Below are 23,742 nucleotides of genomic sequence, written 5' to 3' on the forward strand. Positions count from 1 at the left end.
TGAATCAAACATTAAAGGCCCAACTAGCCAAACTAATGTTAGAAACAAAAATGTCATGGATAAAATGTCTCCCATTGGCCTTATTAAACATAAGAACTATGCCTCATTCCGAAACGGGGCTTTCACCTTTTGAAATGTTATATGGGATGCCTTATACTCATGGTATGCCTGTAGGGCATCCGAAATTAGAGGATGGGCAAATACAACCATACCTGATAACATTAAATAAGAATCTCGAGGAATTGCGAAAGCAGGGTGTAATCATGCAGCACAGCCCCCTTGGCTTCTCAATACATAAGATACAGCCTGGGGACAGGGTTCTCATAAAAACATGGAAGGAAATTCCACTATCCTCTCATTGGGAGGGACCCTATATCGTTCTTCTAACTACAGACACTGCTATACGCACTGCAGAGAAGGGGTGGACACACGGGTCAAAGGTGAAGAAAATTGACCTTCAGGACCGAGCCCCGGAGTGGAAAGTCACCTCCTCCCCTGGAGATTTGAAGATAACTTTGCGCCGGCCTAGTAAATGACCGAGAGTAACTTGGTCAGATGTTCTGTACCAGACTGTAACCCCTTTGCATATTTCATTCGCAAATACTGTTATAAGAAGTGGGTTGTTCACTGTCAGAGAGGACTAAGACCTAGTGGGCTGTGTGCAAAGTGCTTTAAACAAGAACAAAAACAAAGCCATTTTCTGGTATTGGCCACCAGGCTGAGACTGATTCAATTGGATTCAATAATTTGAACAGATTCAATATCAGAACAGATTGAGGGGGAAATTACAAACAAAAGCTAAAACCATTATTGTTGAGTGCCGTAGGTTGAACAAGGTACCCTGCAGTGCAGATCCTGTTGAATTACGCTGGTGCGGCACCTTTAAGCGAAAGTATGCAGCTCGGTCTTGGTACGAAACCACTGACAAAGATTCCTGCTGCCAAGAAGATGGTCTACCCTGCCGCTGGAGGCACCCCAGTGGGCGCAGGGAATGGCAGAGGAATCCTAGCAGTGGGAGTAATCCTGATGAGCCTGAGTCTAGCCACATGCCTCAGTAACCTTCCTAACCCTGAAACAGGGGAATCCGGTGGCAGGTACCCAGGAGGTCCAGTGCCCCTGACCCCATGGAACTGCAGTAAGGGTAAGCCTAATAAACCTTGTTCTAAAATTAACACTCAACAGGGAGCATATAAATTCAAGGAAAAATTAAAATACCTCAAAAATGGACAGTCAGCACATAAATTGCACCGAAGGAGCCCAGGGGAAATTTCCATCCCAGCCTGTAGCAAATGTAATCGCACTGTACGGATTGGTGGGAAGCAAGAGTCAATTTTTGTTGCTTACTTTCAAGGTAATTCACTGTGTTATAACCCCGATGAACTAGGTATGTGTGTGATGGGGGGAAAAACCTACTGGGTGGGAAATAACCTGAAGTATGAAAATAGGATACCTCTAAAAACTGAGCCAATTATCCTGGACTTTTTAGAGGACCAGGACAACAGGGTTTGTTTACAGTATGACAAGATATTCTGCTTCACAAAGGACAAAGAGGGAGTGGACCCAGAAGACAGGATGAAACAGGTAATGCAAGAGGTAAAAAGACAGGAGGCTGAAAAGAGAAAAAAGAGGGTGGAACAGGAAAGATTGAAAACTCTAAGTGAGCAATATGACCAATTGGAAAAACAATACACAAAATGGGGATTACCTGCTTCAGATCAGAATCTATTTGTGGATCTGATGCAGGAAATTGCCACAGAACTAAGGTTGTCGAATTGCTGGATCTGTGAGGGGGCTAAAATCTGCTGAGAAATGGCCTTGGAAGGGCAAGGATTTGACTCCTGAATAGCTACTAAAGTGGAAGGCCGACTGGACCCCCAAATAATTCAAAGACCACAGGGGTGGGTGCTGGATAAACGGGTAATTGGAACTTTCTGTTTCAGCAGAGAAGGTAGAGATTACTCAGAAGTTGTAGGCTCTGTAACCGTAAGATAAAATAAAAACTATAGAAACTAGTAGAAATAATAAGTAGGGCACGAATTAATGGGTTAATATAAAAGGTGGGGGATTGTTATATGTAACAGGTATAATTCGCGCCATTTTCTTGCATTATATATATATAATATTAAATAGTTGTTAGGATGTACCCTTTGGCACTAGAAGCCCCCCCTTCTCAGGCAAAACCAAGTGTGTGTTGAAACCTGATTTACAAGCAAGGGGATGTGGCTCTCCAGGAGATGGGCTGTATCTAAGGCGGTATGGAGACACCCAGGCGCTGATCATCGTGTGAACAACCCAAGATGGACATCAGGAACATCCCCCGGGCCAATACATGTGAATACTCTGTTCCTGTAAATTTCATCAAGAGTTTCCATGACACCGGACTTCGAATTTTTCTGCCTTGTCGCCAAGAAGGAAATCTCATCAACTTATGGGATTTTGAATGAAACAAAGGACTGAATGCCGAAATCCTGGCTTCAGGCAAAATTTTCCCTATAAAAATCGCTTGTACTGGGATGGTGGGGTGGGGGCATAGAGTGAAACCTCTGCTGAGGCTGATCTCTGTGTCTTGCACCCAGCGCCGATCCTGGGCTCGGCACTGTCCTTTTCCATGTGGCTGGCTAAGTTAGATCCCTATTGCTACAATACATTCTTTTTATTTTTTTAATTTGGCTGAATCATTTTTCATTTATAACAAATACCAAAGTAGGCACCTGGACACTGCCTGGTATTAGTACTAGTTGCTAAATATTGCGCTTAGTAATACAAATTCCCTTACTCTTTTTTCAGCTTTTCACAGATTTATGGAGGAGTAACAGTTAACAGAATGGCACAGAATGAAGTTTAGAAGCTGTCTCTCTGGACTTACATATATATTTCCAAGTAGTAAAACCCTGTAAAAGAGTAACAAATTGGAAGGGACCTGTGCAAGTAGAAACTCCTGGTAACTCCTTCAAAGAAAGTCCATAATTTAAAAAAGCATTGTCTTGATGATCAGTTTATTAAGTCCCTAAGAATGGTACTTGTCAACAACAGTCATAATGAAATCCCATATTGCCAGAAGATCACAGTACACGAGTGCTTAGATTGAATGACTACTTCATGACACTCTCATTTTGATCTACTTACTAATTTTACCTTCAAAATCGTCAAAATTATATCTTCTCTTGATGGAAAATTAATCAGTATTACACAGCAACCTTACCCATTAGAACACACCAGCACCAAGATTACACTCACTTACAGGTTAAAGCTTCTCAAAATTTTTGTGGTGAGAAAACTAGCAAACCATCAAATAATTACAATTATGCTATTCCTAAGCGTTAGCTTGTCCACTAGAGAGTCTGTGAGTAGAAAAGTCCAAGAGGTGCCTTCCTTCATCCTGGGTGAAAAGGTGTGAGGAAGAGGGCACTGATACTGCATGTCAACATTTGACTGTAGAACAAGCATTGGCAACAGGGCTTTGGTTTTTATGACCATAGGACCTTCTCTGAGGTTAACAACTTAGGAGAGCTAGGATGCACCTCATTAACTGGGGCAGAGATATTTCTGTCAGCATGACAGCTGACATGGTAGGAAGGGACTGGAACAAGGAGTGGTATGGGGAGGGAAGTATTTTCCAGCAGCCCAGTGAAGAAATGGTAGACAGGTTCAACAAGCAAAGGCCTGGGGTGACATGAATGAAAGGCAACATATAGTCAAAAAATTAGGCTTAAGGAGGGTCACCTCAAGCATGTGCATATGAGCAAGGAAGTGGCTACAAGGCATGTTTATAAGGAAGCCACACAGATCTTCTTTTAGAAATCAGCATGTTGAAGTGCCTCTCTGAAGAGCTCATACGCGAAGAGATATACAATAGCATGGTGAATAAACATGAGGAAAACATACTCAGCATGGTGAATAAACACGAGGAAAACAGACTTCTGTGCACTTGCAGGACTATCACCTTGTTGCGATGACAGTGATGTGCTGGGACAGCAAACATGACTGAATGGCAGCAATGGAGGGACATAAGCTATCTAACCTTACAGTTTGTTTTTTTCAGAAGTAAAAATGTCTTCAGGAAACAAACAAGGATGAAGTTCACAGGAACTTCCTTGTTGGGATGGTATTTTGTAGTGTTTAACCAGAAACAAGTTTTGATAAAGAATTTTATTACAGAACATTTCTACGAGTATAGTGTGCTTTCTAAGTTGCTATTTACACTGCTAAGTCTAATGTATTATGGCTTTTAATTCACACTTAGTCAAGCATTATCCATCTATAATAGTACTCAGATACTTTTCAGATATTGAGGCATCACTCTTTATTATATTAGCATAACTGTCATGGGCTGGAATGAGCATGTTCACAATCTCCCAAAAATATCTCTGTGTAGAATGATAGCTACAATATCAAATGAAATTTCTAGCTTGAGCCAAGATGTTATTCTAGGGCACTAATAATAACAGCAGAATTAAGTCTAACATGTATAATGCTACTTCTTCACACCTTTCAAAATTATTGACAACAAAGTGTATTTTTATTACTTTATGAGAAAGAGCATGAAAGCAGGAGAACCACCTGAACAAAACAGCTTTTTTTGCTTCTGCACAATTTATACAGTTATGAAAGGAGATCTCTAGGTTGCTTCAGAAGTGAGTTACGGGTGTTTGGGTGGGTTTTTTTCTTCTAGTATGACATTGTGCAGCAGTCCTTTCATCAAAAGACTGAGCATGTACCTGATAATAATGAAATAAAGAGAGAAAAAGTGATGTCAAAATGAAGACTATATTTATTTTGACTACTCAGTAGATCAAAACATAAAATGAGTAAGTAAAAACATTATAGCTGGAAAAATCTACTTTATTAACAGAATGAGCAGAAATAGCTTATGTTCTCCATGAACATTTGTGACCTCTGTGTCACAAATTTTATGTTTGTGATTCTTACTGTTTGACATTCACTGAATGCCAATACAGTCTCAGAGACTGGAAGGGACCTGCTCAAGCAATGCTACCTACCTACCTTCTGCCCAGGACCATGTCCAGGTGACTTTTGAATACAGCCAAGAATAGGAACTCCACAGCCTCTATGGAAAACCTGTGCCTATACTTGGTCAGCCTCACAGAAAAAGCTTTGGTTCTGGTTGAGAGAGGACCACCTTTTGTACCTACACTGGGCACCACTGAAAAGACTCAGATCTGCCTTAGCCCATGCCATAACTTAACACTTAAAATATGGTATTAACATCTTTCAAATGCCTCAGCCATTTCCTCACCAGGTATAAGAAGAAGGGAACAATTAATGTCAGAATTATTGCCCCAATGGCTGTGTTGGTAATTTTTTTCCTTCACTCATCACCTTAGCAGTAGTTAAACAGATGGTGAGACAAGTGACAGCCCACAGTTCCCCTATGAACGGGGACAGGGGAAGCCAATTAAGAAAAAAAAAGAAAAAAAAAAAAAAGGAGAGAAAAAAAAGGAGAATGTAGAGGGAAAGACATAGGTTTCACCCAATAACAGCCTACCACATCATATTCAGGTTATCATCAATATCATTTGCCAAGCCAGAATTTATATTCACTGGATAGGAAAGAAGGCTTAGGATAAAAATTGATGAAAGCTCTTAAAGGGCTATTTAGAGCTCTCTAGAAACTAAAAGTGGCTCAATATTAAAATATCTTTAAATTTTGGAAAATGTACAGAATAAAAGGTTAAACAGCATGATCCTGTCTTACTACATCATACTAGAGAACAACAGCTCTACTGCAAGATTGTGCATCTAAGGGAAAAGAAAATTAAGAGAGACGTATTTTCCCTTATTCTGAACTACAGCAAAGTTTACTTCAAAATCTATATATCACAAAATTACCAGATTCCAAACCGCTAAACTTTTGGTTGTTTTAGTTAGGATGCATAAATCTTAATATTTCAGTTTTTGAGAAGCTGAAGCAGTTCAAATCATTGAGAACAGTGTTACAGGCTCACACATATTTGACATGATTTTCACATAGACAGCATTGATATCAGTATATAATCCTAATCTCCACAATATTTAACTATAGTGCCTAGTATACATACTACAGTAAGCAGATAACTATGTGATGACATCCTGTGCATACAACACCTTTGAGTTAGGTGAAATTCTGTATTTTTGCTAGAAGTATTGCATTACAGTACAATTAAAATTTTATATTCTTTTAACAGAAAGAGTTTTGATAGTAGCACACAACAAAACTAAATTTATGCTAGAAAAATTTACTAATATGTGTATGTTAAGTAGATGTTTAAATTAAAAAAGGTATCACATTGTCTAGCAGTATTATACCAAGTTTTGGACATTTACACTCTGCAGCTCCTGTTTCTACTACGTGATACTCTTCTCTTGACTAAGATACAGAATACTGCTCTGAGATTTGAGAATCCTAGTGAAAAATACTGTTGACACACTGAAAGTTATTTGGAGACATATATTCTAAACATCTCAGGTTTAGACTCTGAAAAATGATGATAAATTATCAGAGAATTGTAGAATCATTAATACTGGAAAATACCTCCAAGATCAAGTCTGACCTTTGGCCAAACACTGCCATGGCCACTAAACCATATCACAAAGTGCCATGTCTGCTCATTGTTTGAACACTCCCAGGAATAGTGACTCTACCAGTTCCCTGGGCAGCCCATTCCAATGCTTAACCACAGTCAAAAAATGTTTCCTAATATCCAACCTGAACCTCTCTAAGCAACTCGAGGCCATTTCCCCTTGTCGAGTCACTTGTTGCCTAGGAGAAGATGCTGACCCCCATGTTGCATTGTCTCCTTTCAGGCAGTTATAGGCAGTGGTAAGGTTCCCCTGAGCCTCCTTTTCTCCAGGCTGAACACCCCCATCTCTCTCAGCTGCTCTTCACAGGACTTGTACTCCAGACCCTTCCCAAGCTCCACTGCCCTTCTCTGGACATGCTCCAGCACCTCAATGTTCTTGTATTGAGGGGCCCAAAACTGAACACAGGATTTGAGGTGTGGCCTCATCAGTTCTGAGTATGGGGGGACAATCCCTGACCAGGTCCTGCTGGCCACACTGCCGCTGATTCAAGTCATGATGGCTTTCTTGGCAAAATGTGAAATCCATTTGGTCACTGAATACAGAAGCTACAGCTGTCTTTTATCTATGAAAGTACAAGGAAAAAGACTTCAACAAGAATATTTTAACTCTGCCACCAGTAAGGACTAGATTGCCTTAAAACAAAGCAGCAAGCTAAGACAAATACTTTCTATACTGACCAGGGAAACATGCAAATAGTCTTACAGCTGGTATATCTGCAGGATTACTTCACGGATAACTATATGTAATCTACTTAAACAATGAATGGAACAGATAAAATCTCACCAGTTTCTCCCATTCCTGTCTTCCTCGACCTGCAACTTTATTTTGTAAGGGAAGAATGTACATCATGCATGTCAAGAGACAATTAGTGACTATTTTACTTTGCTAATGACTGAGACACCATCTGAGGCATATCTTTCCTTGGAGCTTTCCTTCCCTGTACCAAGAAGGTCTATTTGTGAAATGTACTCTTTTATTCTTGCCCTGAGACATTACGTCGCTTGCTTAAAACAGAAAAATGAAATAAATTCTTGTTCACCTCATACTCAGACACCTAAAAAGAATGAATTAGAAATCAGAAGTACAGTATTTTATCATACTGGATTGTGTGCCACAGTCTGCAACTATTTGCGGGAAACAGATGAATGGAAATATGTCTGAAAATAGGTATCAACCCTCTGAAGAAACCCGAAGACCAGTGTATTTGATCAGTGCTTGATTCTTAGCTTGTAACAGACTAACCAGCTAGTAATAGAGCATAAAAATATGTGTGCCTGAAATTTGGATATTTGATCAGTGCCTCTCAGAATATTACCATTACAGCAGTCCCAATTAGCCAGTAATAATAGCTGCAATAATTCACACCTTAGCTGCAATTGGGACTCTGCTTGGTATGGTGTCAACTCACTTAAAAAGGAGAAGAAAGTGCTGAGAATGCAAGATAATTCTGAAATACAATGCAATTAGAAAAGAATTAAGATGTTAACAGGCAGGGAATGTAGAAGATTATAAGAACACAGAGTGTCCAGATGAACTTCATCATTCTCATTTACATCTGTCATTCTGCACCTAGCAGCTGTGTAGCCAAACAAGCCTTGCTTATCCTTATACCTTTCTCCTAAATTACCCTCCTATCCTAAATTATTCTTACTCATGCTTATGTTCCTGCTGAAATAGGATTAATTAAAGAAAAAAGAAAGAAAAAAAAAGGAAAAAAAAAAGTTAATTTTCTTCACAGTTGCTGGTATGGGACTATGTGTTGGATTTATGCTGAACACAGGATTGATAAAATAGAGCTGCTTTTGTTATTGCTGAGCAGGGCTTACACAGAGCCAAGGCCTTTTTTGCTTTTGACACTACCGTGCTGGTGAGGAGACTGGGGGTGTACAAAAGGTTGGGAGGAGACACGGCTGCAACATCAGCATATAAAGTGGGGGGAAGGAGGAGGAAGAGAGGGACATTTGGAACAGTGGCATTTGCCTTCCCACATCACCATTATATGCAATCAGGCCCTGTTCTCCTGGAGATGGCTGAACACCTGCCTGCCCATGGGATGCACTGAATGAATTCCTTGGTTTTTATTCTGCCTCTGTGTGTGGCTTTTGCTTTCCCTATTAAACTGTTTTTATCTCAATCCATGAGTCTTCTCACTTTTCCAATTTTCTTCCCAAACCCAGTGGCAGGGAAGTGAGTGAATAGCTGCATGGGGCTTAGCTGACAGCTGGGGTTAATTCTTAGGAGTCCTTTTGGGTGGCCAATGTGAAGCACAAAGGGTTCAAGACAACAACAGATTTGACTCAGATGTACTAGATCAAATTTATAGCTAATGCCATTTTGCTAGTAAAGAGCAGGCTCCTGTACTTGCCATGGGACTTGCCTGCCTGACTGAATATGTGGCTCATTAGTGGCCACTTGTTGCCTTTGCTGCTTGCTGCAGTGCTGTGCTGCTGATAACCTCACTGTGTTGTGCCCGAGAGCATTTTGAAAACAGCCATGGCAAAGTGCCTGGGCTGGCAGGTGGCCAGGGTATGTGCTGCTGTACTGGAAAGGCTGCAACACCAGTGTGAACCTGAGTAGGATGAGTCTATGCGGGAGCAGAAATCCACTTTCAGTCCATGGAGGACCCCACAGTGGAGCAGCTGGATAAATGAAAGCATTTGGGACCTCGCAATAGGCTCGTGCTGGAGCATGTGCAGGTTCCTGGCAGGACCTGTGAATGCATGGAGACAGGAGCCCACTCTGAAGCAGGTTTGCTGGTAGGACCTGTGATCCTGTGAGGGACCCATGCTGAGGCATGCTGTTTCTGAAGGACTGCACCTTGTGGAAGGGACTCAGGCTGGGGCAGGTCACGAAGAGCTGCAGCCTGTGACAAAGACCCATGCTGAAGAAGTTTGTAGAGAACTGTCTCCTGTGGGTGGTACTCCCTGAAGGAAGAGGGGAAGCAAGAGATTCCCCAGCAGCCTGTTTTGCTGAAGACCATGGTGAAGCATGCCATCCTTCTGCAGCCCATGGAGGTTAATGGTGGACCACAGCAGGAAACCCTTGCTCCTAGGCATGGTAGAAACAAGTGATCTGATCCCCCTAAACAACAATACACTGTAACACATATTAAGTGTTGACATGTTAAAAATTACTAAGTATTTAGACACAACTGGAGTAAAGAAAATGGGAACTGTAGATTAATATATCCTTGCAGTAAAGACAACCAACAGCAGATTTGACTGTAACAGGCATGTGCCTCAGTTCCAGACTTTAGACTGGAGGTAATGAAATACTCTATCCAACTATCCATCTCTGGATTCCACCGAAGGGGGTAAAAAGAAAAAAGGAAAAAGAAAAAGAAAAAAAAAAAGAAAGAAAAAAGAAAGAAAAAAAGAAAGAAAAAAAAAGGAAAATAGAAAAAAAAAAAGAAAAATGGAAAAAAGAAAAAAAGGAAAAAAGAAAAAAGGAAAAAAGAAAACAAGGAAAAAAGAAAAAAAGAAAAAAGCAATCATATTTGATGTGGCAGGAAAGGCAGACCAGAAGATCAGAAGGGATTTGTTCAGCCTTAATAAAAGAAATTTAGATACATATAATTTCCTGAAGAAGGACCCACAGGCAAATTGCCTCCTTAATTTCATGACATACCTTTATAATTTCAGAAACATCCAAATGCTTTTAGTAGTAAATATGATTACCAGTGTTTCTCTGAGATAGCCTCCCCACACACTCAATCTAGAAGCAGCCAATTTTCAGATCACTTGTTTTCTAAATGCTAAAGATTATGCTTATGCTGTAGCACAGTGACTATAATTCTCAAGTAAATCAGTAATCCAGTAGATTTTCTAAGACTACCTAAACCTTCATTAAAACAAAACAAAACAAAACAGACACTCAAGCAGAGTGCTTAGATTTCTTAATTCAACCTAAAGAAAAACTAAACACCTTCTTCCCATAACTCATTTATCCCTTCTTAGAGAGATAACATCTAACATATTGGGGAAAAAATCAAGTAAATCAGTAGTTACCCAATTATTAATCTATATTCAACTTAACTAGGACATTCTTGCTTACCTACTAGTATCTTCCTGGCATCAAAAGAGCAGAGATTTTTATAAGAAAACTGGAATGTTTTAGTTTCTTTCAGATAGGATCACTTACATTTAAGAAGTCTGTATGTAGAAAAGTGAAAAAAAAAAACATACTGAGTGGCTGCAGCAACTGACAAATTGACTACAAGAAAGAATGCACTCAAATCAAACTAAGACAAGTCACTGACAGTATGGTTCCAGGTTCAACAGACTGCATCTGATCCACTGTGGTTGTACACAAAATAATGCAAGCCAAAAACAGTGCAAGCAGACTGGAAGATGAAGTTTAAAACACTATATATAAGAAGAAAAACACAGGTTTTTGAGATAAGAAAATTTCCTATTAAGAATGAGCTTGGATCTGTACATCATCTTCACAAGTAAGAGATGAAAAGACAGCTCTCAGGTAAAAATAGAAATAAGAAACAAATTTCTCCACCATTTGACAGGTGGAAATAGTTAGATTTAATTCAAATGGTTGGTCAGGTGTAAGAAATAACTTAGCATACTTCCTAGTTCACATAACTTTGCCTTACTAAGAAAGAACTTCACCATACACAACATTATTACTTGCCTGGCTTGGATTACAGCATGATACCTCACCGTCTCCAACTAAGAGACGCAAAAATTATTTGTTCTTTCACTGCTCGTATCCTTGTAGCATTACAGCAGTAGGCTTGTTATCCTTACTGAAAAAAATGTTTGATTCCTACTGCAGCTTTTCTTGCAGGTTTTCTTCCTTAAGGCTTCATCCTATACTATGAGTTTTTCTCACTTTGCAAAAATTACTCTGGTGGTACTATGCTGGTTTCTTTTCACAAGGGAAGTGCAATCCCTGATGCCAACATTTGGAACTTGCACTGCATAAACAAACATGTACTGTCTTTAAGTATAAAAAAGTTTTATTGTTATAGAGCTAATATTCCAAGTTTGTCTACAATTTCATAGCAAATAGTTCTTACCTTACCCACAAATCAAATCGTACTGATGTTTTTTTTTGTAAGTTTAGGAGAACAACTGTAGCATGAAGAGCTGAAAGCCTGAGCTGCTCTCAACTATTCACTCATTTAGCATATAGGGAGACAAATATTACTGACAGTTCTACTACAGTTCAATGAAGCAAGCAAAAACTATCAGTCATTGTAAGGCAAGTTCCTTGACTGCAAAAGAAAACTTGCCTGTCAGACCCCACATAATTAGTTATGCTTTAAACAAGTTTACTGAAGTGTTACTGTTCACAGCACACACGCCAATGCAACTATTATACAACTACCGCACAACTACCACCTAACAAGACACAGCACAATACAAGGAAAGGTGTCTGAAGTTCTCAGGGTAAGGTGAATTTGACAAAGTTAAAATCTTTCTATTAAGACTTTGCTCTAGGACCAGAAATTTGCTTTAAAATATAAATAAATTTCATGTATTTTACATGCCATTAATATAATGAGCTGTTACACAGAATGCTAAAATATTATAACACAAAAAGATTTATAAAGTTATTTTTAAAGTTGCTGTCTCTAACTAATTCTAAGATAGTCCAGATACATTCAACAGAATCATCTTCAAAACGCCAAATAGTGAAACTTAACCTTGCTGCAGCTGGATGCCATGTAACCTGAGCAACTCATGTGCCAAGGAAACACTTTCATGTTTAAACTATTGATATGCACATATATATGCACAACAGGTTCCATCCTGAATTTTCCCCCTTAAGAGAAGCTAGATTGTATTTTGCTACAAAAATCCCCAGCTGCATTACAGAAAGTATTGAAGACAAGAAAAGGTAGGTCATTATTAGCCTTTGCTCAGCACTAGTGAGGCCACACATGGAGTGCTGTGTCCAATTCTGGGCTCCTCTATCAACTGATAGAGTTATAACTGATAGGGTAGCAGGGGGGCTACAGGGTTGGCTTTGGTAAGCTTTCAGAAACTCCCCCCATGTCTGAGAAAGCCACTTCCACTTGGTTCCAAGACAGATTCACTGCTAACCAAAGCTGAGCTGAACACCAGTGGTGGCAATGCCCCTGTGATAACATAACCAATAGAGGGTAAAAAAAAGCCATCCAACAGCAGCTGAGAAAGACAAGCAACCCTGCAGATATCAAGGTTAGAAGAAGGAGGGGAAAAAGGTGATTCAGGTGCTGGAACAGAGATTCTAGAACCCTGTGGAAAAAAACATGGTAACACAGTTTGCGCCTCTGCAACCCAGAAAGGTCCGCAGTGGAGCAGATATCCATTCTGCAGCCTGTGACTGAAATACAGAAGGGTCCTTATTGAATATCAGGCAACTCTTTACTTTTCTGTGAGGTTGAAAAACCACTAGAACAGCATGCGCTATCTCCATCGTGAAGATTTTCAAAAGCCATCTGCAAATGGTCCTGAGCAACTGACTCTTAAGTGGCCCTGTTTGAGCAGGGGTTTAGAACAGACGGCCTCCAGAGTTTACTTTCCACTGCTGAAGTTTTCTTACCACAAGCAAGGGGTCCTTCTCCCCTGACAGATCTTTGAAGTACCAAGACAGAGTGCTTCACAGGCACCAACAGTTCCCTGCCTGCATTGCTACACTGCCTGGTGCTGAGTCCTCACACTAAAGGGAAACAGTCACTCATTACAGGATCTGAGGAGACTGAGGCTTATCTGAGCTCAAAAAGCCACTATAATATGATAAACATACTGTGATTCTAAGGCTTTCACCTTTCCTTTGTTTGCTGTCCTCCTTAGGTGCTGGTTTTGGTGTAGCACTAGAGACTTATATGTTATCACTGAGGGGCAAACAGCCATAAACTCACAGCACTTCAGTAGCCAGTGCATTTGGTCCTGGCTCCTGTGAGTGCTCTAGGGCCCTCGGCATCACTGAGGGCTCCCAGCCACTCCCTCCTTTCCCGACCACCTCCTGCAGGTACCCTGTGCCAGCTGAGCCCCACTGGCTGGGCGGAGCAGTGTGGGAGGGAGATTTCTCCAGGAATGGGGGGGATCAGAGGGGGAGGCAGGTGTCGAAGGCAGCTGAGGGGCAGCTCGGTCACTTTTCAGTAAAATCTCCTTTTCCTGCAAGGAGACCCTTCGGGAGGCCCCTGTCTCCCCTCTCTGCCCCACACGGAGACCTTTCGGGTCTCTGTCGGCCCTGTCTCCCCTCTCTGCTCATGCTCTGGGTGTTCTCTCCTGCCCGGTTCCCGGCGCCAGAGAAGCTCCGGCACTTGCCCCGTCTCTCGGCAGCCCATGGCGCGCGGTGCCGCGGAGGCTCTGCAGGAGAGCGGCTCCGCCGCTCCGGCCGCCACGAGCGGGGGGCAGCGGGAGGCAGCGGGAGGCAGCGGCAGCCGGGTTGTGCCCCATCTGCCTGGGCGACGTGGACAACACGGCGCACGTGGACACCTGCCTGCACACCTTCTTCGCCTGCATCCGGCAGTGGGCTGCTGTGCGCGCCGCCTGCCCGCACTGCAGGCAGCGCTTCGGCCGCATCCTGCACGCGGTCAGGGCGGACGACGACTACCAGGAGTACGTGCTCGGCCCGCCCGGCTGCCAGCGGAGCGCCGCGGCCGCGCAGAGCGTGCTCGGCACATCCCCGCGCCGGCGCTACCAGCTGCGCCCGCGGCCCCACCGCCGTCCCGCTGCCAGGAGAAGGGGGCGGCCGCCAGGGGACGGAGAGAGAGCTCCAAGCACCTCTGACACCTCTGCCCGACAGGCTGCAGGGCAGCGCTCGACCCGCCCTGCCGGGGCGCGGCTTACGGCCCTCACGCGCTCGCGGAGCACGCGTTTAACACAGCACCTTCGTATACTGGACGCTCTTTTTCTTACTAGTAGTAGTAAATTATATTTTGCTTAAATTAATGAAGTGTTTTTTCCTTAACCGATGAAGTTTTAACTTTTCTCCCCCGCAGTGGGTGGGTGCGGGGAGACAGTAGCTGGGAGAGGGGAGTGAGAGGCTTCATAGTGCTTAGTTCCCAGCTGGGGTCTAACCCTGATATTCTACACCTTTTAAAATGAGTCATGGTTGCTCACAGGGATAAAAAGGAGGAGTGAGCTAAAACTGTGACAGTTTTTAGGGGGCATAGTACTATTTTCAAGAATTTCAGTCTGTCTTCTTAAGAGAACTTCCTATGTACTGCAGATACTGAAACGAACTGCATTCTAAAAGTTCAGTTTGTTTTTTTTTTTTTTTTTGTTTTTTTTTTTTTTTTTTTTTTTTTTTTAACATCAATGTTCCTTGCCGTGTATTAGATTGTCTTATGCAGATAAGCTGCATGGGTTAACAAGAAGATGGATTTTGTTGTTTTCTGGTTTTATGAAGCTTCCAACAAAAGCTAACAAGTTTCTAGATATATCTAAGCATGTAAAAGAAAAAAAAAAAAAAACAAAAAAACAAACAAACAGCAAGATAATCCCAAGAGATATCACCTAAGAAAAGTATGATTTTAACAGAAAGTATGTACACAAGTAGTATACAAAGTGCAAAAGCTGAATATGACCTCAAGCAATAAAGGGTCTACTTCCTTTAGCAAGCTGTTGTAAATTAAACTTACTGTTAGCATACTCTGCAATAAAGATAAGAACACATTCAGGAGTTAATACATTACATCAAAGTCACAAATATATTAGCACTTCATAATTTCAGTCTTAAAAGTTATTGTCTAACTTTTGCATGAAGATTGATGTATCTTCATGATAAGTAAATTATTAGAAAATTCTGTCGTGTCTTAGTTTAGGATAAGCAGCACATTATTTGAAGCCCTATTTTATTAGAGCCAGAAACCAGACTGACAAAATGGAAGAAGGTAATAACTAGAAACAAACACAGACTCTGAAACAAGACAAAGAGCAACTGTACCATCTGCAACATGTCTCACAGACTAGAGAAGATGAAGTGATCTTCACAAAAGCACAATAAAACCTCAATAAAATATAATAGCTTAAGAGCTGATTCCATCATCAGGTTTATAGGATATTTGGTCACTACCAGCAATTTATTGAGACTAATTGTCTTCAGAGTTAAAACCCATGCATATTTGCAATTTATTGCCACATGCTCTAGAGAGAGCTTTAAAATAAGAAATAAGGGAAATTGAGCGGGATTTATGTAATTTCACTCATTATTTGAAGTAAATTAGAAAATTAGCTAATAAATTATCAATACAATAAAAAAGCAAAGGGAAGACTACTACTACTGATGAAAGCACAAGGCAAGGAAAGTGAAAGTTAATGAAAGGATTGTGTCTAATCTGTTTAAAAAAATGGATTTGGATAATTACAATCTTATGTTTAAAAAAACCCCAAAGATTTAGTATCCTCCCTACCTTTCCTGCTCAAAACCACAATACAGTTACTTTGGGATATGCCTGAAACCTGATACTATAGTGTCATCAGGAACATAGTCATCATTATAGGAAAATAGAAAAATAGTGCTGAAATATGAGATTTGCAAAAAACCAGGAATTAAGATTATAATCAGCCTAACACATGTAGTAAAAATTTCACAGCAATGCCTGTAATGTAACCCTTATGAACTAGTCAGTGAACCAGGACCCACACAACTTTTAGTTTGTCCTGTGAGTCTTTTTATATAAGCATAAAAGTGCAACATTAAGGCCCAAGAGAGAGCCTGCCGAACTCATGATTTCTTAGGACTAGAAAGCATGCATACTAAAGTCTTTGAAGTTCTGAAATATGTATTTGCCAATACCCACATTTTAAAAGAGAACTAAATGGAATTTAAAAAGAGAGGGTTATGACCAGTGGCACGAAGTTCAGCAGGTGGCCAGTCCAGTTGCAATGATCAATACTGAGTACAGTAATGTTTAATGTCTTCATTAATGACCTAGAGGATGGAAGACAGTGCACCTCAGCAAGCTTGTGGCTGATACACAACTGCAAGGACTGGTTTGTAGATAGTGGTTGGTAGTGACTAAAAGCCATCAAGAAATCAATCTCCTTTTAAATGACTTTAGCAATTTACATTCTTGCACTGACAAATGATAAGGATCAATCTTTGTGGAATAAATTGATAAGATAAAAAAAAAAACTACTTGAGTTCCAAAACATTTTTCTGGAGACTGATAGATGCTAAACAATTTTAGCCCTCAATTTAGCCTCATTTCTTCTCTGATGATTAGGATAATGTCTATTTTATACCAATACATTATTTTCCTTAGATAAAAGCTCTTCAACCTGATTGAAAAATACTCCTTATAAAAAGTACTAAAAAAATTAAAAAGATAAGTCAAGACTCCCTTAAATTCAAGTATCTTAAATCCTGGCCATTTCCTTCTAAATTCCACAAAAAATTCAAGGTGCTAAACCTCAGTATGTTAAAAAACCTCACACTTTTGAGGAAAAAAAAATTCCACAACCAAAAAAAACGCTAATACTTAGAAACTCTGACTAAGGATCAGCTAAGAAGAATTAGATTTGTGAACACCTTCAGGTATGTAGGCCTTAATAATTAAATTCTGGACCACACACCCAGAATTTGCAACACAAGGAACAGACTGCATGTTTCCAGATTAACACCCTTATTTCTGGATCTTCCTTCCTCTTCAACAGACATGACAGATACTAGAGGTATGCCTTCAATTTAGAAAAACACATTTTGTAGCTCATAACGATATTTCACAAAGTATAACAAGTCTACATTATTTCACATTAAAGCAGTATGGTTTCAGCATATTAGTTTATTTTCCTGTATCTTCCACTTTATCTATTTGTATTTGACAGTTTTGACATTGGTTTATTTCAAATGGGGTAAAATGTTATTTCAGAGTATAAAATAAAATTTTCTTTTCTCTGTAATTTCCATTACTGATACTGCTGACAAAAATTTAAAAAAACAAAACCAAAATGAACAAGACACTGTTTTCAAAGTAATACTTAAACAATTGTTTCCATACTACAAGCAATCCAAAGTAGCAATCATTTTTCAAAGCTAACTTCTGAAACCTGAAATGTTAAGGTTTATACATTTAGGACATTCTTTAGGCTCCACAGCATGCTTTTTTTTTCTTGTAGAGAGGAATATAACTGTCAATCTTTCTTTCTGTCTTTGCTTTCTCTTGCAACACATATGTTTTGCAGCTTTTACTTATCACTTCCATTACATGAAATGTAGGAAGGTTAGCACTAAAAACAACTGAAGAACCCGCATAAATTAAATATATAAATTATTATTAGAGTGACAGAAAAGGTAACAAGTGTCTTGTGAGTCCATTTGCTTTGTTTGTTAAGGAAGAGAAAGCTAATTAGCTGCAAACACCAACCATAAAGACCTAGACATGTTTATGTCAACAAAAGCTTTGGAGGAGCTAAAATATATTTTACATTCAAATTTCATTCCCCCCTGCCCTCTCTCCTTTCTGGAATCTGGGATGTTACAACAAAACAGTAAGTATCTACAAAAGAGTGAACACATCAGGCATAAAAACTAGAATAATTTCTTTTTAATAAACAATTCCCTGTATTATTTTAAATATGCATATGCTATATAAAATAAACCTATTCATTTTTATTATATCTAAAATATTGTTGTAAAGAACCACTCTGTATAAAAAATTTAATCTAAAAATCACAGCAAGTATAGTGGTTGCAAATTTATAATTTATGTGGCATTATTCCACCTTTAGACTAGAAAGGCTGGATATTTCACAAAAAATGGAAAATACTGCAATTTTTTTTTTTTAATTTCATATTTCAAAGAGAAACCTAAAATCTTTTTAAAGTATGTGTTTTAAGGACACTTACACAAAGTGATAGCTTTAATACTGTCTTCTTTCACTGTGTTATATCACTGTTTCTTGTCTGGCAAAGTATAAGAAAGGGAAAAAAGCAGTAAAGGGGAGAAAGCAAGGGCAAAGGAAGGTGTGGTGGACAGACAGCAAGAAAAGGATGTAAAGTGTACCTTCTGTCCTCGTTTTTCTAACTGTTTAAGGTACAGAAGTCACTGCCTCTAGAGCTTTCATGAAATCTTACTTAGTTTTTACTACATATTTTTCAAAAACCAAAAATTACTATCTTTTATAGAAACCTATCTGTGCTACAATAGTTAACAAAATTTTCCTTCCCTATTCTTGTAGCTAATGTCTTGAGCTTTTTCCATCTCCATCTACAGCACATGCTTATTACAACATGCTTTCTCAATCCTCCGTGCTGTAGTCAAGGTCTCACCAGCTGGCTTCACCTTCCTTCATGTCTGCTATTACAAACGCATTGATTCCCCTGCACAAAATTTGATTTTCCAAAAATATCTTCCCTTTAGAAACTGCTGTAACAGTCAACTGTCCATAGAGAAAAGTGTCCAAGTAGAGGACAATAAATGAAGAAACCACATTGTCAATCTGAAAATTGAAACTCCTGGCCATTTTTGACATCTTTGTTCTGAAATTGACACCATGTGCTACAAAGTGAGCTGAAGAAAAAACATGTTGCTAGAATCTTAAGAAATTCCAGCCATTGACAGTAGAAACTGAAGTTTAGGTCCCTAGGAGAGTTAATGCTGAATTTAAAACACTAGGAGGAGTTTTGTTCAACTTCAGCTCAGAAAATAAAAACTAGTAGAAAACAACTGCATAAAAATCCATGTAAGAAAAAACATAACTGTTCCTCTCCAGGAAACAAAGGAAGAATTCATTCCAGAAAAAAAAAAAAAAAAAAAAAAAAAAAAAAAAATTGGCCCATAGGGTGGCAGAAAAGACACACACACACACAAACGAGGTCTAACAATGAGGTGAGGTACCAATTTATTTACATGACTTTCTTACACATCCATTAGTGTGGAAAGCTAGGTAAGTATTATATTATAATGTTGTGACTGCACCATTTTAAGACTACTTCCTATACATTTTCTACAAGAACTAGTATCCAGAGATGAAGTTTAGTAAGCATATCTCTTTCCCAAAGTGTGTTCTCTCTTACCCTTAAGTTAAAAAAACTTGTTCATGTACTCCAGGGTTTCTGATAAATCTTTATTACAGTGAATGCTGTCTAGTTCTTGTTCCAGTTTAGCATTGGTATAGTGGTATTCCAGTTCAGCCTAAAAAAATAATCAGGAGAGTGGTCTGCATGTTTTCAAGCAAGGTCAAAGAAAACCCCAAACATAAGAAATTAACATTTCCTAAATAAAATGCCCATCAGCACTACTGCCATAGTATCTAAATGATCTAACTACAGAAGCAGTACAAAGAAAGCAAAACAGTTATTTACATAATCATCCATAAGATGGCAGTTGCAGTCTTTAAACTCCCTGAAACCTTAAACACAAAGTGCATAAAAATACAATTAGCTACTGTAGAGATATTTGAAAGCAGGCTGAGACACCACTCCTTGTTTTTGTGACAAGCACCTACTAGAAATACTGCACACACCTGATAGTTTTTAACTCCAAATGCATGCCTGTGAGAAATCCATAACCTAATTTTTTCCCACCTTCTCATGATTACTGATAGAGACTGACTTATACCTATGGAGAATTTGAAGCCATTCAATAAATATTTATTTAATTTGGGGAGGTTTTTTTATCTTTCTTGTTGTAATATGTAGAAATTTATTTAAAACATAAAACATCTGAAATTAATAAAATGTAATGGAAGATTAAAATATAATCACTGGCATGATCTTTCTTACCCACATGTCATTTTAAATGCTTTGAGTAGTTATCTCTCTCATACTAGATCATATTTATCTGAGCATCAAGTTAACGTACTACATTAAGAGTTCCCCTACAGTGACTGAGCTTATGAAACTTTTTAAAATTCAGTTAATGAAGATGTTATTAGGTAAACTCCAATAGTATAACTGAAGAGAAACTGATAAACCAATGTAGCTCTATTATGTTACAGTCATGAATGAACATACACTTCAAAAATTACCTTAATTGCATTAGCATCTGAAATACAGTTACGAACATGTGAATCACACAGACCTTAATACACTAAGAATGTTGCTAAGCTGCAGCTAATCCTAGAAGTTCTAGTCCATGGAAACTCTATTTTGGCTGCTTACTAACTTCTTCATTTTAGTACAAATTGTGGTGGCTTATTATGCTGCTTGAGTAGATTTGCTGATTTGGAAAACTGCAAAATCATTACAGAAGGCATGTACTGTACAATGTGATAAATAAATCTCAGGTGATGTTAACCAGTTTCTTAAAAATGCAACTAATGTACTAATCCTCTTGCTTTTCTCACCCCTTTTTAGAATGTTTAGAATTCAACCCTATAATAGGTGATACATGAGAGATTATATTGATCTTATTAGAGGGCTGAATTCAGAGTTAGCAGCAGAACTGAATCTCTTCAGCTCTAGATTATAATAATATACACAAAACGAGCATCTATCTCCATATAGTCATTTACTGTTTTGCATGTCTTACGTATTTCACTGACTTAAGCATAGAAAAAATTTCTCAATATATCCAGTAGATGTTTCATTTTCTATATAACCTCTACATTAGAAAAACCAAACCAACTCTCAGGCACCCTGGCCCATGCAGTGAAGATCCTTGTCTAAGAGCTGAGAATCTTTAAATTCAATACTGTTTTCCCACACTCCTTTTCATGATCTTTGATATGTCTCTTTGCCTTTTCAACCATTCAATCTTTTCATCAACTTTCCTATCTCTGAAGCAGTAATATCCAGTAGTAAAGAAATGGCAATATACAGCACAAAATGAATTATTCACACATTTATAGGAATGAAACTGTTGATTGTAACAATTGAGTCCTGACAGATATTTCCTACAGAAATAAGATCTGATTAATGTTTATGACAAATAAATCAATTCCCAAATACCTAATCATTTTAATTCAAATATTCCCAGATGAACAATAGATACTGACAGCAATTGTATAATCTGCAAAAATTAGATTTCCCATTTAAAAGCAAATAATTAGGAATAAGCTCATTGCTGAACAGAGGGTCACATAGTAAGTTATGCAGTGACAACACCACAGGAATGTTGACATGGCATCTTTTTAATCACACCAGCATAAACGAAAAGCAAGGAATAGTTCTATGCAATTTACTCTAGCAACTAGACTATCACTATGCTCTGGCATTTAGTTCAGATTTAGCTCAATAGTTTTTTTAATTGATTAAGGCATTTAACTGACTAAATTAATGAAATCCAACTCACCATGAACAATTCTATTCTTTAATTACTTCCTTACATTAATCTTTTAGTAGCAGAGTCTATACTATCCTAAAGCATCTTTAATAAACCAGATAGAAAAACAGCACTGAAAGCATTTTAACTAAATCATATCAAGTTGCATTCAGAATAAATTTTCTGAAAGTGGTAGCTGAATAGCTCAATTATTGAGTGCTAATATCTCTTTTTAGTCAGTATTGTACCAAAAAAGAAAATACAGTCCTAAGCAAAAGTGAACACTACACAGATATCTATTAATTGGAAAAACAAAAAAAGGTTTATTAAAATGGAGTAAGACATGTGGAAGAATGTGTAGTCATTTTTAGTAAGAATATATATAAACCAACTGCATTTCTGTGGCAATTGTCTACAGACAGAAGCATGGATCAAAAATGTAACAAAAACACTTATCCCCAGCCCCACATCTGGAAAATCCCCTGACCACCATGACCTTTCAAACAATCAAGAGTGATCTCCTGGTGGCATTGGTCAGCTCCCTCAGCATTCCTGTGTGCATTTTCCCTGAACCAACGAAAATTTTGAACGTCCTGTTTTTGTATGTCCTGTTTGTTTAAATCATCATAACCTGAGGGCAAACCTCCCATGATCCACAAGTTTTCCACTGGTACCTGCAACACTTGAAGGCAGATCTTACCAATAAAGACCAAGGTGAAGAACGTACCTTGGGTACCTTGTCTTTTACCATTGTCCTTTTCTACCAAATCTGCCCCAAATTGCATCTAGAGAACTTATCTTCAATTGCTGTCTGGACATTTCAATTCCCTATTCTCCCTTCCTCACATTTCTATTTTTAAATAATCCCCAAAGAGAGCATTGACAGCAACTTATTTTTCACAGTGATCAGCTGCTCCCTTGTGATCAAACTCACTGCAGGTTATGCAAGACTGTGACATCACAATGGTTTTAGTCATACAGCTACAGTTTGATATTTTGTTGATTCATCTCAAAATTAAACTACTTGTTTTTCTCATTACCCATTAGTCTCACATACTGAAGAAGAAATACAGAATGGAAGTGGGGAAGTGCAGGAAAGAACTGTAGTGTGCAGCCAGAAGTGACTAACAGTACAAGCTGGGAGTCAAACTCTCCACATTTAAGGCATCATTACCTGGTAACAGATATTTTTTCAACACTACAATGGTTTTGTTTCAGATATTAAAAACAACAATATCAAAGAACGCTGAAATAGTACTAGAATTCATTTGGGAACATCCCCTTCCCCACTTACCCCAAACTCAAATACATGGCACAACTGATAAATTTTGATAAAATTACCTAGTCAAACACATTAAGGAACTGAAACTTTTTAAAAGAACTGATGTATGTCTGAATTTATAACACTATGTTTATACAGTGAGCATTACTGCATTTAGTTATAAATTAATATTATTTTGAAATAACAACACCAGATACATCCTACATTTGCCACTTTTATAAGAGCACTGGCAGGCCAATTCATTATTCAAAGGAACTACACTAATTTTAATGTCACATTTGTCATGTCAAAACACCTTCAAGCTCAAAAGAGACTGTCCTCTACAGTACAGAAAAGGAAAAACCAGGCCTAGCTACTGAGACTTCAAGTAGTTACAGTATTATTAATCTAATGATTAGAGGCTTAATATATTTTATTTCAATGAGGTAAATGATTGTAAGGTGGAATCACCACTACTCTCATACTCATTTAAAAACTGAATGGCGTATTATCTCAAGGCATGAATAACTTGATGTTACTGACTGATTTTGGCTTGGTAGCTATATTCCCTGATCAAGTAAGAGAAAATTAAAATAAGATTTGCTTTATAGGTCAGCACTTTCAATGACTGTAATAGAAAATTTCTTTGCTTCTAGAAAGACCAAGAAATTACCTAAGTTCCAAACACAGGGCTTTTTATTCTAGTATGCTTCAAAAATTAAATAATGAGAAACAGCAATTCA

At 38.6% G+C, this 23,742-nt stretch overlaps 2 protein-coding genes across 2 annotated transcripts in view; one reads left to right on the plus strand and one right to left on the minus strand.

The window, feature by feature from the left end:
• Positions 1-23,742, minus strand: part of RFX3 (regulatory factor X3) — a 118,782-nt gene that overhangs the window by 72,146 nt on the left and 22,894 nt on the right. The window lies entirely within an intron of this gene.
• Positions 895-17,966, plus strand: LOC137464839 (uncharacterized). Its single transcript, XM_068176392.1, has 4 exons — positions 895-1,141; positions 1,385-1,581; positions 9,513-9,639; positions 13,664-17,966. The coding sequence occupies exons 1-4, from the start codon at positions 895-897 to the stop codon at positions 14,473-14,475; spliced, it is 1,383 nt and encodes a 460-aa protein (XP_068032493.1). The 3' UTR covers positions 14,476-17,966.

The sequence above is a fragment of the Anomalospiza imberbis genome, chromosome Z, assembly GCF_031753505.1.
Source record: "Anomalospiza imberbis isolate Cuckoo-Finch-1a 21T00152 chromosome Z, ASM3175350v1, whole genome shotgun sequence".
Taxonomy (NCBI): Eukaryota; Metazoa; Chordata; class Aves; order Passeriformes; family Viduidae; genus Anomalospiza; species Anomalospiza imberbis.

What these genes read in the sequence shown, in the direction of transcription:
- LOC137464839 (XM_068176392.1), top strand. Translation starts at nt 895, where the DNA reads ATGCAGCTCGGTCTTGGTACGAAACCACTGACAAAGATTCCTGCTGCC. An exon ending in CAGAAGACAGGATGAAACAG is followed by an intron (nt 1,582 to 9,512) that starts GTAATGCAAGAG and finishes TACTCCCTGAAG; the next exon opens with GAAGAGGGGAAGCAAGAGAT. An exon ending in AACCCTTGCTCCTAGGCATG is followed by an intron (nt 9,640 to 13,663) that starts GTAGAAACAAGT and finishes AAGGCAGCTGAG; the next exon opens with GGGCAGCTCGGTCACTTTTC.